We start from the raw sequence: 17,428 nt of genomic DNA, 5'->3' as shown, positions 1-17,428 counted from the left end.
AAAAAAAAAAAACAACCCAACAAACCAAATCAAAACCCAAACCAAACAAAAAAACCCCACCAAACCCAAAACCAAGCAAAGAAAAAGGTAGAAGTATTTTCTCTTTCATTCATTGCTTTTCTAATGTGTGAGATGATTTTGTGGGACAAAGGATTCTCTCTGTGGACACTGACAGACTGGCTGAGCTCTATCCTAAAAAAGAAACGTTCCTTGGTTCTGTTGGTTTGGGAGACTAACCTCTGTCCCTGAATTGTGTGGTTGGATGGAAGTATTTGTAAAGCAGCTGTTTTGTGTGATACTCTGTTTCATGTCTTCATAACATTGGGAGGGACCTGTTCCTTTAAGTTTTGGTCATAGAATAAGTTATTAACTTGGATACTTTGTATCTATTGCTTGTGGCTTTGGTGTTTTTTTGTTGTTGTTGTTGGGGTGGGGTTTTTTGTGTGTGTGTCCCTTCCTTTAGTTTATACTTTGTGAACAAAAGGAAAGAAACAAAATTTGCCACTGGGGTGTAAGCTCCTGTAATGCACACACCTCAGAAACACTTTTCTGTAGCTTTTGTTAAATCAACTGAGGCCAGACTGAATGCTGGAGTAAATCATTGTAGTGCCAGCTAATTCAGGGTGAATCAGCTGAGAACCTGTTACAAAATGCTCAAATGGGCCTGAATCCTGTTTATATTGAGTCTAGTGACAGACTTACTTGAACAAGAGACAAAATATTCATCCCTGCTTATGACACTGAAAACCAGTATTGAATATAATTGAAAAGTGGGTTTTGACAAATACTGTTGTTATTCTGTTGTTTGGAAGGGTTTCTGTTTAGCAAATAACAAAGAAATCTGTATTCTGTCATGGCAGGAAACAGGAGGACTTTGGCTGAAACTGGCTTTTGCTGTTTCTTATATATATATATATATAGGAAAGCTGTTTATTATATTTACAGTCGTACTGCTCTCTGTGGAGAAATTTTGTCAAGAAAGGAAGAGAGAGGGATGGTTTATGCCAGTTCTTGCCTTCAAAGCCAACAAAGTCTTCCAGTTCACAGCACCCCCACTGAAGCTAGATGAGGGGCTGAAAGGTGTTGATAGAAGCAAGATCTTACTGACATATTTTTTTTCCCCACATGCTTTATTAGTTTCAGTAGGGTACAGACATGATGTCTCTCTGCCTTTCCAGTCAACTGTCACCTGGCTGTTCTCTCCCATGAGCATCCCAACACAGTTGTTCTTGCTGCATGTTGCAGCATGGGGATCTGACTCCAGTGTACATCAGGAGAGCACCTTCCCCCTCCCTAGTTGCCCTCCATAACTATGTAGTGCAATGAGCAGTCATTGGGCTAGAGCAAAGCTGAAAGGGTTGACCTTTTTTTGTAGTAGAAGAAAATAAACAGCAGAAGATATGTAAAAGACAGAATGATGAGTAGCTTGCTGGTTGGTGTACTTCAGAGGTATTTTCCTTACACCATTAATCTTTGCTGTGCCTGCTTTGGAGCAGGAATTTGAACTTTGTTCTTTTCCATTTGAGACAAGCGTTCTGAGGTGGTGGGGTTTTTTTGGTTTTGTGGTTTGGGTTTTTTTTGTTTGTTTGGTTTAGTTTTCTCTTGATGCAGTAAAATGCTTTATCGATAGTGCCTGGCCAGGGGTATGCTAGTAAACTGAACAGCACCCAGGCTAAAGCTTTGGCCTGTTGTCCATTCCACATATTTGTTAGCATCTTTCTAGGCATGCTTCTGTCTCCTGCCATTAGTATCCTTGCAGATGTAAGCACATGATTTGTGGGGTATCACTGGTCTGGGACTGTTCCCTGTAGGCAGTATGGAAAACCCTACCCACTTCAGGGAAAAAGTGGGAAAGAGCACCCATATGCATGGGAGTGGTAGTGGAGCATTATGGCTAATATTCGTCTTTAAGACCAGGGAACGGGCCTTGCTGGGTTTAATTAAGTAGCATAGGACTTGATATCAGCTCACTGAATTTAGGTTACTGTTGTACCTTGCTTACTTTTTTTGATTAAATTCTGTGTAGTGGAAGAGCCCCATCATGTCAACCAGAGAGAGTGGTTTTACTGTCCTCCTCTTAGTACACTCTGTGTTGCTATGGAAAATACCCTCTGCTGATTTTCACCTCTCTTCACCTGGGATCTTGTTGTGGTTCCAAGCCCAGCCACAGTCAAGCCCCACACAGCTACTCATACAACTGCCCTGCCCAGTCACTCCCCATGGTAGGATGGGAAGGACAAATTTGGAGCAAAATGCAAAACTCTGCTGGTTGAGATAGGGAGAGTTTAATAGAATAATACAAAACCCAAATGAACAATAGGAGTAACAACTATAGTAAAACGTGTACTAGAACTACATAACAACTATGTAAAATGGGCATCAGGTGACCTTGTCTCATTTTCTATTACACAAGTGCCCAAAACCCTGCTGAACGGCTCGAGGTGAGGAGAAAGTTCTTCACTGAGAGAGTCATTCATCATTGGAATGGGCTGCCCAGGGAGGTGGTGGAGTCACCGTCCCTGGGGGTGTTCAAGAGGGGATTGGATGTGGCACTTGGTGCCACGGTTTAGTAGTCATGAGGTCTGTGGTGTCAGGTTGGACTTGATGATCTTTGAGGTCTCTTCCAACCTTGGCGATACTGTGAACCGGACAACCACAGTGACAGCTCTTGCCAGCTGCCTCCACCCCTTATACACAGATCATGACTATGGTATTGTGTTGGCTGGTTCAGCTGGCTATCCTGCATGTGGCCTCTCCCAAATTTTGGTGGAGAAAATTAACCCTATCCTAGCTGAACCCAGGATAGATCAAACTCACAGAATGTTAGGGGTTGGAAGGAACCTTCAGAGGTCATTGACTCCAATAGCCCTGCCAAAGTGGGATCAGCTAGAGCAGACCACGCAGAAATGCATCCAGGTGGGTTTTGAAAGTCTCCAGAGAAGGAGACTCCACAACCCCTCTGGGCAGCCTGTTCCAGTGGTCTGTCACCATCACCATAAAGAAGTGTCTCCTCGTGTTGAGGTGGAACTGCCTATGCACCAGCTTGTACCCATTGTTCCCTGTCCTATCACTGGGCACCACTGAAAAGTGAGCATCACCTTCATCCTGGCATGCACACCTCAGATATTTATAGATGTTAGTAAGATCCCCCCTCAGCCTTCTCCTCTCAAGGTTAACAACCCTGCTTCTCTCAGTCTTTCCCCAGAGGCGAGATATTCGAGTCCCCTGGTCATTCTTGTAGCTCTTTGTTGGACTCTCTTGAACTGGGGAACCCAAAACTGGACACAGTATTCCAGGTGTGGTCTCACCAGGGCAGACAGAACAGAGCAGGAGGAGAACCTCCCTAGAGGTCACAGTTCTCTTGATGCACCCCAGGATGCCATTGGCCCTCCTGGCCACAAGGGCCGTTGTCCCATGGATAACTTGCTGTCCACTAGGAGTCAAAGGTCTTTCTCCATGGGGCCACTTTCCATCAGGAAATCTCCTGGTCTGTACTGTTGCCTGGTGTTATTCCTCCCCAGAATGCAGGACTCTGCAGTTGTCCTTCATGAGATCTCTGTTTTCAAAAAGGTAATTAACTGCAATATTAAAGAGTACTTGAGACAATCTGTCAGAGAGTCTTAGATTTGCTCTCGGTTTCATTTCAATGAGCATTTCATCCTGGACCACACAAGCCTCGCCGAGAGAATGTTTCTGTCAAAAGTTTTGGTTTTAATGACTGGTTCAGCATTCTTCAGCAAAAATATCCTATGTCAGAAAATTCTTGTCTGGCTCTAAAGCTGTATTCAGCTAGAAACTGAACCGGTCACTTTCCTGTCCACTGTGCACTTGCACTAAGGGCTACCAATTTTATATCTAGAGAAGTGAAGACCAGTTTTTTATTTATCACTCCTAAACTGCCAGTCATCTCTTGCCTAGGTAGAGCTTTAGATATTCAGGGCAAAGCCAGTAAGGCCAAACAATTTTGTGAGTGATGGGGACTAGGTTTTTACAGCTATAAAGCAGATGCTGCTTGGCATTTAGAATCCACTTGGGGGAGAATTATAATGTCATATCGTTCTAGGGCATGCACCAAGCAGTAAAAACTCTTAGTTAATGTTTCAGAACACTTTTTAGTGTTACTTCCAGATAAAAAAATGAAGCTCATACTTCTGTCTGCCCAGTCATCATACCATGGAAAATAGCAAATAGCACATTGCTGAACATGGTGGCTGGCTGGCATGAGTTGCTTTTATATCTTCATAACCTACACTTAGCAGAACTAACTGCTTGCTGCTATTGTAGCTCTAGTTTGCAATGAATAGGAAGCCACATCTTTTCTATCAGAAATCTCCAGATGAAGATTTTTATAAGTAATGGAGATGAGGAATCAAAATTTCTTTAAGTACATTTTGGTCTTTAACATTATTAAGTTTTCCTTTTCTTCTTAGTCTACATCAAAGAGCTGTGAAGGACTCTTTTAACACTATACCTATAAATGTGGGTAGCAAAAGCTAAAAAGCTCCATGGTATCTTGCCTTTAGCTTCTAGAATATTTGTCTACATACTGTAGATTGAAGTAGAAATTTTTAGTTGCCTGGAGTAAGAGTGGGCAGCTATCATGTGCCTTTGCTGCGTGAACAGGCATGCCAAAAGAGTGAGTGAGCCTTAAAAAGCTTCTTGTTACCAGTGCTGCCTGTAAGCTGGAAGAGCCATACCTCCCTTTTCTCAAAGATTACTACTGCATACACCAGGACCATCTGGTGTTTCACCTCCTAAATTTGTAGCACTTTTGCTGTATGTCCTGACTTTTACTTCCACAGTCTCCCCTGGCTCTGGTCTGTTGCAGTCTTAGGAGTAGGTCCTCCACAGGCACAAGGACACCACCTGCCCTTTGCCAGGATGGTCAGTAGCAGCTCAGCAGCTGAGCAGATCTGCTGACTCAATTCTTGCACAGCTGTTACAATAGATCAGAGCTAGGCAGCAGAGAAAACATCACTGTTTTCTGTTTCAAATTCCTTTAGGGCATTAGAGACAAATTTCCACTTGTGAAGATAGGCTCAGCCTTAGTACATGAGGGATCATTGTCTGGCTCAGTTCCAAGCAGGGCACTGATCTTAACAATGGCCTTGGCTGTTGCCTTTGCAATGATTGTGCATGCACAGAGTGATCTGTGGAGATGTAACAACCTTTTCATTCAGGCTGGCACTTCTTTCTCCGTATGTATAAGTGTAAGTAAACCTAAGCACATATCATCTCCCTGTGAAGTTAAATCTGTTTGACCCAAAGCATGTGTGGTTTTTGGGGGGGTTAAAATCAGGTAGGCTGGTATTGATTAAACAACCACAGGGATCATGGATGTTAGAAAAGAGGGAAACAGATTCTGCTCTTGTATTGTTTCTAATTGTGGTTTATTTTTCACTTCAAGAGCTGCTTGCCCTTTGTAGCATAGAAGAGTGCCTTGGAGTTGCTGAGAGAAGCAGCAGCAGCAATGTTAATAATAGGACTTATTTGGCTGCTGCTCTCCCTGCAATAGGTGGGCTGGATTAGATAAGAAAACAGTGATTCAGCTGATGAGGTTCCCGTAAAACCTTCGGATAATGAGATTCTTGATTAGAAGACTGCAGTATGATGCAGTTACTGTTCCTTTTGGGAGTAAATCCTTTAGGAACCAACATTACCCTCTCTTCTCTCTCAAAAGATTAGTAATCCTGAGTGTACAGAGGAGTGTAGAGTATTTTGTCACTGTAAATGGATTTTTAAAATACACATGTATTTGTTAAGGTTTAGTTTAATTCATCAAAGATTCTTCCAAACTTCTGGGGAACAGGTACTCGAGTACTACAGCATCAAAGACAGTGCAGGAAGCCTCACTGGGCTCAGACTTTGCATTTCTACCTGTATCGGTTTATCAGTGCTGGGGCTTGTCCTATCTCCTGAAATTTGCAAGACTAAGTTGGAGCCATTTAAGTCCTGGCAGTTAAACAAATGTAGAAAAGTGGGATAGAAAGCAAAACTCAAGTGAAAATGATTCACATTCACTTCCCTGTGTCATGGCATTAGTTCAAGCTGAAGGCAATATTCTTCTGGCTGTCATTCTGCTTGCTTTTCTAATTGTGTTTTCCTGCTGCCTCTACTGACTAGTAGTAAACCACAATTATTCTCACAGTAATTCTTCTAGTGGCCATTATTTTCTCTTTCATTTTGGTGCATATTTTCCCTAACAATCGTCAAGCCTTCAGACGTTAGATGCTTTCTTAGAAAGAGTTCCTTGCTTATTGGAGTATCATCAAATGTCAGCATCTTGTCTCAGCAGTTCTTAATTCCTTAAATTTTTACAGCCATCTCTTTTTTTTTTTATTGAGAAATCCATGTTGCATTTTTGGAGATTCCATTATCTTGCCTGCATGAGCATTCATTGTATACCTTCTGGTACTGACTGTATGTCTACCGGTGTAGCATACAGTCTACCTGCATCTGTGTGCTGACCTCGGTTCTTGGCATTGACCTTGAAGAGTGTAGAGGCTAGCTGTTGCTTCTACCAGGAGACAATGTTTCAATTTATCCTTGCCTTTCTTTTTCCCCATTTTATGGTTTGTCATTATATGGTTTATCACATTATATGGTCTGATAAGTTTAGGCTTGAGGTTAGGAGAAAGTTCTTCACAGAGTTGTTAGCCATTGGAATGTGCTGCCCAGGGAGGTAGTGAAGTCGCTATCCCTGAAGGTGTTCAAGAGGGGATTGGACGTGGCACTTAGTGCCATGGTTTAGTAGTCATGAGGTCTTGGGTGACAGGTTGGACTTGATGATCTTTGAGGTCTTTTCCAACCTAATTGATTCTATGATAAGCAATAAGTTGGCTTCAGTAGCAATTTTGGTTATGAGGTGCTTTTTAAATTGATCTGCTGGCATTTCACCAATAAAGCTTGTTTTCACTATCTGCAAAGCTGGCATATAGTACACTTAAGCAGCTGAAATACTCTGAGGTTTTTTAACCATATCTATGTATACATACATGTATTCATATGCCTCCCCCCCAATTATTTAGCAAAGCAAGTATTTACACATAACTCTGATTTTTGTATTTCTTTGGAGAAATTTCATTACAAAGAAAAAAAAAAAAAAGAAAGGAGACCTTAACACTACATCTGAAAGCAAACAAAGCAGTTGTTCAGTCTCAGTTTTTCCTTATTTCCCTGCTTGGTAGTAGTTGATTATGTCCCTATTGCAAAGCCTGTGCATCCACACCTTCAGCTTCTCCTTACTGTCCTTTCAGGATGAGGCAATTTTTCAGAATCACAGAATGTTAGGGGCTGGAAGGGACCTCAGAAGATCATCTAGTCTAACCCCCCTGCCAGAGCAGGATCACCTATACCAGATCACACAGGAACACATCCAGGCAGGTTTTGAATATCTCCAGAGAGGGAGACTCCACAACCCCTCTGGGCAGCTTGTTCCACTGTTCTGTCACCTTCACAGGGAAAAAAAAAATTCCTCATGATTCCATGGAACTTCCTATGCCTCAACTTCCTCCCACTGCTCCTCATCCTGTCATTGGCATCACTGAGCAGAGCTTGACTCCACCCTCTTGGGACTCACCCTTTGCATACTTATATACTTATGAATAAGGTGACTCCTCAGTCTCCTCCTCTCCAAGCTAAAGAGCCTCAGCTCCCTCAGATTCTCCTCATAAGAAAACTGTTCCACTCCCTTCATCATATTTGTGGCTATGTGCTGGACTTTTTCAAGCACTTCCCTGAGGTCCTTCTTAAACTGAGGGGCCCAGAAGTGGACACAATGTTCCAGTAGTACTTTATATATTTTCTTCAGTAATGATGATAATACAGTAATTATATTTGCAATCAAATCATGTCATGGAAATTGCATTCCGGGGGGGAATAAAATACTTGTCTTGGGATCTTGTGTACTTACATTAAAATTAGGATTATGTGTTACTGAGAAGAATGATACAGTAGAAATGTGAAAAGTGTTTATTTTCATCTTTCTGTCTCCTTGCTTGTCTTTCTCTTTCTTTTAAATAGTTTATGCATGACAATAATGGTAATGTTATGTAAAATGTTGCTGCGCTGATAAGAATGGTTCATGACATGATGGTGCATTTATGGTACAGGTACCTGGAGCTGGAAAGCAGTGGTCATCGAAATGAAATCAGGTTGCATTATCGTTCAGGCAGTCATCGCTCCCACACGGAAGTATTCCCATACATTTTGGCAGATGATAAATGGCACAGGCTTTCCCTGGCAATCAGTGCCTCTCACTTGATTTTACATGTGGACTGCAATAAGTAAGTGAAGAGTGCTGTTTTATTAAAAGTTGTTCCTTTTTGGAACATTACAGCTCTGAGTAAATGCAATGATAACAACTTGAGACTATATTGTTTTGCTTCCTTTTCAGAATTTATGAGAGAGTTGTGGAGAAGCCCTTCATGGACTTACCTTTGGGTACAACCTTTTGGCTAGGGCAGAGGAATAATGCACATGGCTATTTTAAGGTATGCATTCCCTCAAAGGAAAAGAGTGAATGTGTGTAAAAATGATTAAAGGATAGGAGCATCTATTCTATGAGGAGAGAGCTGGGATTGTTCAGCCTAGAGAAGAGAAGGCTTGATCTGATCAAAATGTATAATACCTGAATTGTGTAGGGAGAATGAAAATGAGGGATCCAGACTCTCCTTAGTAGTGCCTTCTGACAGGCCAAGAAGCAATGGGCAAAAGCTGAAACACATCAAAGTCCATCTGGACATTAGAAAAAAGTTCCTACTATGAGGCTTGTCAGAGTTAAGACTACTATGGAGATATTCAAATCTGTGGTTTCCTGCTTGAGCAGGGGAATTGGAATAGACAATTTCAGCAGGTGCCTCCCAGCCTCAACTAGCCTCTGCTTCTGTAATCATAGCACAGGTCTTTGGGCTGTGGGGTATTGTCTGTCAGTATATCTGATGCAGTGAATGGTGTTTCCACCAAACTGGACTTCACTAACTAAAGCTGCAGAGTCAGATGTGTGTGGCTCAGTGTTACCAAACAAACAAAACCAATGGCAGCTTGAGACGGGAAAAGGTAAATGTCTGAATTCCAAGAAATAAGCAGTCAGATTATTGTCTGTTTCATATCTAGATGCATTTGTTATGTGTCACAGAACGCTACAGTCTAGGGAACTTCAATTTCATTGTCTCTGTATGATATAGATTTCAGCACTGTATCTTTGTGGCTCAGAAATGGGAGATAACTTTAGCATCAGGAAGAGAATGCTTTTTTTTTTCTCTCCAGAGGAAGAAAATTTGTGCTTGCTTTTTGCTTACTTCTACTTTAATGTGTATATACAGAAAGCACTTGGTCCGTAGTGAGATTGGAGACATGAATGCTATGTTGAAGTGGAGTCTAAATTTTGATTTCTATGAGTCCATTAGGTAGCACTCATGGGTTGCAGTTACTATCTGTGGTTTGACATCAGTCTTCACTGGAGCTCCTTTAACAAAAGCAGGCTTCCCTGTGGATGCCTTCCACACTGCAGTCCCATTTGCCTCCCAGTAGGTATCTTTTAACTTGAGCTGCAAAACAGAATTGATTATGAGGATCACAGACCCAGTCGCTTTTTTTTTTTCTGCAGTAGATCACTTTGACTATGATTTTCATGGCCAGTTCTGTGCTTTTGTGCTGAAATAACTTTTTGGGTGTTGAAATACTGTTTGCTGTACATAAATGCTAATTTATGTCCTTGTTGCACAGGAAGTGGGGCACTCAGATTTGAAAACTGACTTTGTTTTTGTTTTCAGTTCTGAATCTGTTCTCTTCTCCTCCAAAAGACTAAGATGAAGTTTGCTTAAAAAAAACCCAAACACCCCTGCAGAATAATTTCTGATTTAAATAGAGTTGACTCCAAGAATAAAATCAGAACATATTAATGCATTGCTTAAATTGATCTCTTAAAATCACTTAATTTATTCTGTGTGCTTATAATAAATAGTTTTAAAATATCCCCATCTTCTTTTTCTTTCTTTCTTTCTTTTTATAATGTGCCTTCTCAGTTGTTTAATTGATTTTATTCTTAATTGATTATATTTTGCCAAATCATAGTCAGTTCCTAAGGAGAAGCAGCTCATTTGGTGCAGAAAAATAAATACTCTGATAGTGGTCTGTATTTTTAAAAATTTATTTCTTTCTGTTTAAGAAAGATAAAATATATAGAGAATTTGGCCTCAGTTACAACTGTAAAGCAGCTTAACTGAGATACAGAACAGAATAGAATAGAATAGAATAGAATAGAATAGAATAGAATAGAATAGAATAGAATAGAATAGAATTAACCAGGTTGGAAAAGCTGTTAAAAGAGCATAAATGTAGTTGAAGTATGCTGGGCTAAGTGATTTCTGCAGCATAAGGTAGATGGTCAGACTGCCTCTGAAAATGTGACACTGTTGTACAAGAAATTCATCAGTTTAGACAATTAGGACTTTGCTCCTGACTTCCAAAACGTGTTGTGGGAGGTCATGATGTGGAGCCATGTCTCAGACACACCTGTTTTTTTTTCACTACTGGCTAATCCCAGCAGGTCCTTGGGCAACATGGAGGAGCATCCAGTTGCCCTAGAGGGTAGCTTTGTTGTTGAAAGAGAGGAAGGCATGGTACTTAAGTACACTCTTAGTTACCCTCCAGTGGCATTTACTCTTCTGTAAGTCACTTAGGTGGCTACATCACCCTGGGTCATTCACTTGAGGTCAAAATGCTGAGTCTCTGACTTTGCAGTATCTGTATTGACTGCCCTGTGTATGTGCATGAAATGTGGAATTTTGCATTTAATTTGCATTGTGTTCTTTGTGTCATGAAACATTTTAAGCATCCTGAGGCATGATGTAATTATTTTGCTTTTACTCCATAGAAAGAGTTTTGGAGGTGCAGAGAGGGAATAATGGAGGAAAGACATGTAGAGAGAATATGACAGGATGGCTCTTTGAAATGTCTATTTGGCCTTTGCTGGTGGAGAGCAGCAAAGTGGCTACTAATTATACCTTAATGGCTAAGGATGCATATAAATCCTGCCTGCAAGTATGGAATCCATTCTTCTAGCTGAAACTGGCCTTTTCCACATTCAATAGTTGAATTTCATTCTAAACCTTCCATAAATTCTTGCCAAATGGGACTCTGCAGCTGTGTAACAGACATGTCATTCTGCATGCTTTATAGAAAGATCTTCATTGAAAACATAAAGGGTTTGCATGAATGTGTTTTTCCTGACTGAAATATCTTTCATCTTCACTTCTAATGGACAGTTGTAGCTTAGTAAACAATTTGCATTTTATTTAAGAGCAAGTAACTGAAACTGCAACTGTTTTTCAAATTACTTTTAAAGGTCATTGTCAAGATTTTCTGCAGTGACAGACTAAAAATAACAATGAATTCAAAACAACAAAACTCTTGCTACATAATTACATCTTGACATTTCATCTTATGTCTTTAAAAATGATTCAGTATGTCTGTATTTGTACATCTATCTATTTTACTCTCTGTTTATTGTCTCTCACTCCAAGAAGTGGGTCTAGGCAAGAAACTGTGTATTCATAAGTATTGGTTTTATCCAACAGTTTTTCTGTGTGGGCTTTAATAATGATTTACATGGTGAATGGAAAACATAATTTTGACATGTAGAAGTGATGTATCTTTTTTTTATCTCTTCACTTATGCTTAGGGCATAATGCAAGATGTGCAATTACTTGTCATGCCTCAAGGATTTATTTCTCAATGCCCAGATCTTAATCGCAGTAAGTCTGTTAATTTTTATACCAAAAGATGAAAGGTGTGCTTTGTACCTATTTTCTGTCCTAACAAGGTTTGTTAAAACCTTGAGTTTCAATATGTTATTGTCAACTTTGACAAGGTTGAACCTATTGTGAGTACATTTCACAGATTCATGGAACTGTTTCAGCTGGATAAGACCTCTAAGACCATCAAGTCCAACTGTCACCCAAAGACCACCATGGCCTTTAAACCATGTCCTAAAGTGCCATGCCCACATATTTCTTGAACATCTCCAGGAATGCTGACTCCTCCACCTCCCTGGGCAACCTATTCCAATGGCTGACCACTTTTTCTCTAAAGAATTTTTTCCTAATAGCCAACCTAAACCTTCCCTGGCACAGTTTCAGGCCATTTACTGTCATCCTATCACCTGATGCTAAGAGGCTGACCCCCACCTCACTACAGCCTCCTCTCAGGTAGTTGTAGAGAGCAAAGAGGTCTCTCCTCAACCTTTTCTTCTCCAGACTAAACAATCCCAGTTCCCTCAGCTGCTCCTCCTAAGACTTGTTCTTTAGATCTTTCACCAGCTTTCTTGCCCTTCTCTGGACACACTCTAGCAACTCAATGTCTTTCTTATAGTGAGGGGCCCAAAACTGAGCCCAGTGTTTGAGGTGTGGCCTCAGCAGTGCTGAATATAGGGACATAATCTCTTCCATGCTCCTGCTGGCCTTTCTGTTCCTGATACAGGCCAGAAAGTCATTGGCCTTCTTGGCCACCTTGGAACATTGCTGACTCATGTTCAGCTGGCTGTCAGTTGTCACCACCAGGTCCTTTTCTGCTAGGCAACTTTCTAGCCACTCCGCCAAGCCTGTAGGGTTGCATAGGATTGTTGTGACCCAAGTCCAGGACCCAACATTTGGCTTTGTTAAACCTCATACAACTGACCTTGGCCCATAAATCCAGCCTGTCCAGTTCCTTTTGCAGAGCTTCCTTACCCTCAAGCAGATTACTCCCACCCAGTTTGTAGTCATCTGAAAATTTATTGAGGGTGCACTCAGTTTCCTCATCCAGACCATTGATTATTAAAGAGAACTGGCCCCAGTACTGACCCTGGGAAACACCACTTGTGACTGACCACCAGCTGGATTTAACTTCATTCACCACCATCCTGGCCACCCATCCAATTCTTAACCCACCAAAGCATCCACCCATCCAAGCCATAAGCAGCTAGTTTCTCCAGGAGGATGCTGTGGGAAATGATGTCAAAGGCGTTACTGAAGTCCAGTTAAATAACTTCCACAGCCTTTCTCTTGTTCATTAAGTGGGTTGCCTTGTCTTAGATAGAGATCAGATTTGTCATGCAGGACCTGCCCTTCATGAACCTATGCTAGCTGGTTTTTTTTTAATGAATATAAATGTTGAAATTAATATTTCTATTATATACATATATGTAATGTATGTGTTTTACACATGTATAATATGTATTTTTGTTATTCTAGCATGCCCAACTTGTAATGACTTCCATGGACTTGTGCAGAAAATTATGGAACTGCAAGATATCTTAGCCAAAACATCAGCCAAGGTAATGTTTACTAGGAGTCACAACACAGGAGAAATGAGGCCTCTTAGAGCTTTAACTGCTGCCTTTTTAGATTATTTATAGGTATATAGGGATTTCCACATGGGTGTGCACATCCCTGCATGGTTTCTTTATATGTTTTTATTTGTATATATATGTTTAGTGTCTATACATACAGATTTGCACTTCAGAGAGCTTTCTTGTGATTTAATATTGTGTATAGAATCCTATCTTTTAATACTAAACAGAATCCAAATCCCTGGAAAGGGCTTGTAGATATTCAAGCTCTATCTGTTAGGCTAACAAGTCAATACATCTAGAATTAAGTAAGTTACTGTGCAGGTAGTGCTTACTGCAGCAAGATTTATTAGTGTAGACCTGTGCTGCCAAATGCATGTTCAGACAAAATAAATGCAAGACATAGAATTAAGAATCAAAAAATCCAAAGCAGCATTTTTTTTTCTCTCTAGACTGTTACAACAAAATAACTTTTAATGTATGCCAGTGAATGTAGACCAATCTTCTGATTCCATCACTTCTTTAGATGCCTGTAGGAATGCTGTTACCTGGCTGATTTGATACATAAATGTTAGAATCATAGCGTGGTTTGGGTTGGAAGGGACCTCCAAAGGCCATGAAGTCCAACCCCTTCTCTGCAGGGGCATCCTCAACTAGATCAGACTGCCCAGGGCCTTGTCAAGCCTTACCTTGAATATCTCCAGGGATGGGGCCTCAACTACCTCCCTGGGCAACCTGTTCCACTACCCTCATAGTAAAGAACTTGTTGCTATGTTAAAAACACCTTGATTGCTGTTTAGAAACACTTGCTAACATGTTGCTTTTGAGCATTACTTCAGTTGTGCCTCTACTTAGATTTAGGTGCATAACCTAATATCTGCAAAATAGCTTGTATAGAGCAAGATTTTTGGTCAGCTCACACATACAAATTTGAGAAATTGAGGTCCATGCCTATCTTGACTTACTTTCATGGGGTCCTTGATGTTGGAGAAAGCAGTGCATTTATATCTTTCTCCTTAATTTCCATCTTCAAGTGACTGATGGTTTAACCACATTATATTTGACAATGATTTTTTTAAATATCTTTGCATTTTCCCACATGTATTCTCTCATCTGCATGTTTGATGATAAGGGCTTAGTTTAAATTGTATTTATACTAATGTGGAAACCACTTAAAAATGCAAAACTTTTTTGTGACCTGTCAATACAGTTGTCCCAAGCTGAGCAGAGGATGAACAAGTTGGATCAGTGCTACTGTGAAAGGACCTGCACAATGAAAGGCACGACTTACAGAGAGTTTGAATCCTGGACAGATGGCTGTAAGAACTGCACTTGCATGGTATGGTTTGAGTGGAGACTCAGAAACTCTGGTATTTCCTCTGATTACAGTTTTATTGAGGCAAATAATGAGGAAACTTCCAGGTCTATGCTAGGTAGCAATGACAAAGTGCTGGAAAACCTCTTTCAAGTCTAAGGAATAGTATTACTAAATAAATTTTCATGTCATTTCAGCAGGACCAGTGTGTGTAGCTATCCTATATTTCATGTCACCATATGCAGTTGGTATGCAATATACTTAGCTGTCATGTTACCCGTGCATTGAGTTGCAGAGGGTTCCATTGGATAATTAATTTCCTGGGTTTTGTCAGTATAAACAGAGGCTTTTTCTTTGCAAATGATCTAACAGATCCCTTGTGTCTGATTCCCTTTGGTTGTCTTTGGTTAAATCAGTAAAATGTCAGGGTCATATGCATGCTCTGTTATACCACAAATGAAAAAAGATTACTTAGGTGAATGGAAGATTCCCAAAGGTATCACAACTGCAGAAGTGATTGCAAGTATCCTTTCAGGTACCAAACCATGGCATCTTTGTTATTGTGCATTCATGTACAACTCATTAATTCCATTTGAACTAATTAAATGCCTGATCCAAAGGCCATTAGAAACTGGTGAAAAGGCTGTTGTTGTCTTTACTACACCTTACATGGATTTGTTGCCATCTAGAATCTGCTAAATGGTTCTCCTTAAGCTTTGTATGATTTTGATCTTTCTAGGGGGATAGTCCATGTACTCTTAGTGTTTTGTGGTTGACAAGAAGACAGCTTAGCCTGTGATATCAAGCCTGGCCAATAGCTATTTAAAATTCTTTAGTGTTAAATGAACAATGTAATTTTATCAGAGTTTTGTTGCAGCTATGATCTCATTGCCTTTTAGAAATGCATTGTCTTTTATGTAAAGAACCAAAAGGCAGAGTATTGTTCTGTGACATTATTTCTCACTAATGTGGCAACTTGCTGATGACTGGCAGAATGTTTTGCCTCCAAATAAATTTCCCTCTTAAAAAGAATAAATTGATCATTACCGTCTCAAAGAACACATCACATGTGTCTAAATGATTGTGCACACGATATTCCAAAGGTTCAGTTCTCGTAGTTATTAAATCCACCACGTTAAACTGTCTTTTTGGGTGTTCTTAGGTTGTTCATTGCATTTAAAATCAGAATTTTAAGTTTCTGTGTTTGAGGTCATCTCTGCTCTTGCTAAATATAACCACCAATTAAGCACCTTTTATTCTTCTAGAATGGCACTGTGCAGTGTGAGGCTTTGATTTGCCCTCTCTCTGACTGCCCACTTAAGTCTGCCCTGGCGTATGTGGATGGCAAGTGCTGCAAAGAATGCCAACGTAAGTTTTACTGTTGTGCTTCTTCTAATGAACATTTTGAAATCTGTAAAGAAAATTAACCTTTCTGTACATGGCAGTGGAAGAACTGGTTGGGGAACGAAATATTTGGATGTGAGGAGCTGTGTGACAATTTCATTTTAGTTATGTGACCTTTTTTTTTTTTAATATCATAGATATTTCTTATCAATATGTGAAACTTTCTGCAGGCTTCCTTTGCTTATCTTTTAAACCAAACTACTAGAAATTAAAGAATGCTTGTCTGGTGTTTGCTTTGACCAGTTTTTCTGACACCTCTGTTGCAAGGAGGATGTACTTTCAATCTTATGTTTTAGTGCTAGAAATAGAGGTTCAGATTTACGATTCCTCTTCCATAATTAGGGAGAGAGAAGACTCATACTAGACCCAAGAGACCAGCAAAAATCAGACACCAAGAAATGTTCTTCCACAAAGGTCAGACAGAACTATACAGGAAACTGGATAGAAGCAATTTAATGTTGTCATTTAAGATAGGTGATTACCTTTTGGTTTTATAGCGTGTTGGTTTTTGCAAATAGGGCCAGAGGAGGAGAATTTTAGGTTTATCACTGTCTAGATGGACTATACATGATATGTCAGATTGATTTTTGGACACGTATTGCATGTGTGGCGGTTATTTTAGGCTATGGTGGAATCTGTTCTTGAAATTGAGCACGACATGCACATACTTGAGTTTTTCAGTGTGGTTTCATCACTCTTCTACTGCTGTATAAAACTTCTTGCAGAGTATAGAAAAGGACATAGCTGGTTAAAGTGACATGTTGTAAGATAAAATGCAGGAAGACATTTTGTACTCCATTGATCTTGCTCCCAGAGGAGTTCATTAATATTTGTGTTAGAAGTTACACAAACCATCCCATTTTATAAAGCCTTATCAACTTACTCAAGTAGATTATTTCTAATTGAGAAGAAATAAGAATTAAAATCATGTTTTGGTTTTTTTCTGTTTTTAAAACAAGCTGCACGTAATTTCCATACATATTAGATAGCTCAGGGAATTGGTAGGTCAGAGATGTGAGATATCTGGAGTTCAAACCTCTGTTTAAATGTTCGGCCATGTTGGCAGAGTTTGAAAACCTGATCGTCCAAAGTACGTTCTTGTAAGGTACCACCTGTGAACTGAGTTGGGAATTCTCCATCTAGATCTTAGTGGGGAAGCACTCACATTGTGTGACTTCTCACAAAGTTTTTCTTATTGGGAATCTTGACAAAGGCCAAGATCCACAACTACCTGAAGGGAGGTTGTAGACAGGCGGATGTTGGTCTCTTCTCCCAGGTAGCCAGTACCAGAACAAGAGGACACAGTCTCAGGCTGCGCCAGGGGAGGTTTAGGTTGGATGTTAGGAAGAAGTTCTATACAGAGAGAGTGATTGCCCATT

The 17,428-nt window shown here is 40.2% G+C and overlaps 1 protein-coding gene across 2 annotated transcripts in view; it reads left to right on the top strand.

Annotated features, from left to right (window-relative positions):
- Nucleotides 1–17,428, top strand: part of NELL2 (neural EGFL like 2) — a 159,672-nt gene that overhangs the window by 25,965 nt on the left and 116,279 nt on the right. For both annotated transcript variants that reach the window (XM_054178040.1, XM_054178039.1), the window contains exons 4-9: nt 8,112–8,285; nt 8,396–8,492; nt 11,684–11,756; nt 13,233–13,315; nt 14,541–14,669; nt 15,911–16,013. In XM_054178040.1, the coding sequence (XP_054034015.1) occupies nt 8,112–8,285; nt 8,396–8,492; nt 11,684–11,756; nt 13,233–13,315; nt 14,541–14,669; nt 15,911–16,013 (659 nt within the window). The remainder of the gene's footprint in view (nt 1–8,111; nt 8,286–8,395; nt 8,493–11,683; nt 11,757–13,232; nt 13,316–14,540; nt 14,670–15,910; nt 16,014–17,428) is intronic.

Source organism: Dryobates pubescens, chromosome Z (genome assembly GCF_014839835.1).
Source record: "Dryobates pubescens isolate bDryPub1 chromosome Z, bDryPub1.pri, whole genome shotgun sequence".
Lineage (NCBI taxonomy): Eukaryota > Metazoa > Chordata > Aves > Piciformes > Picidae > Dryobates > Dryobates pubescens.
Note: the sequence above shows the minus strand (reverse complement) of the source record. Positions and strands in the feature narration are given on the sequence as shown.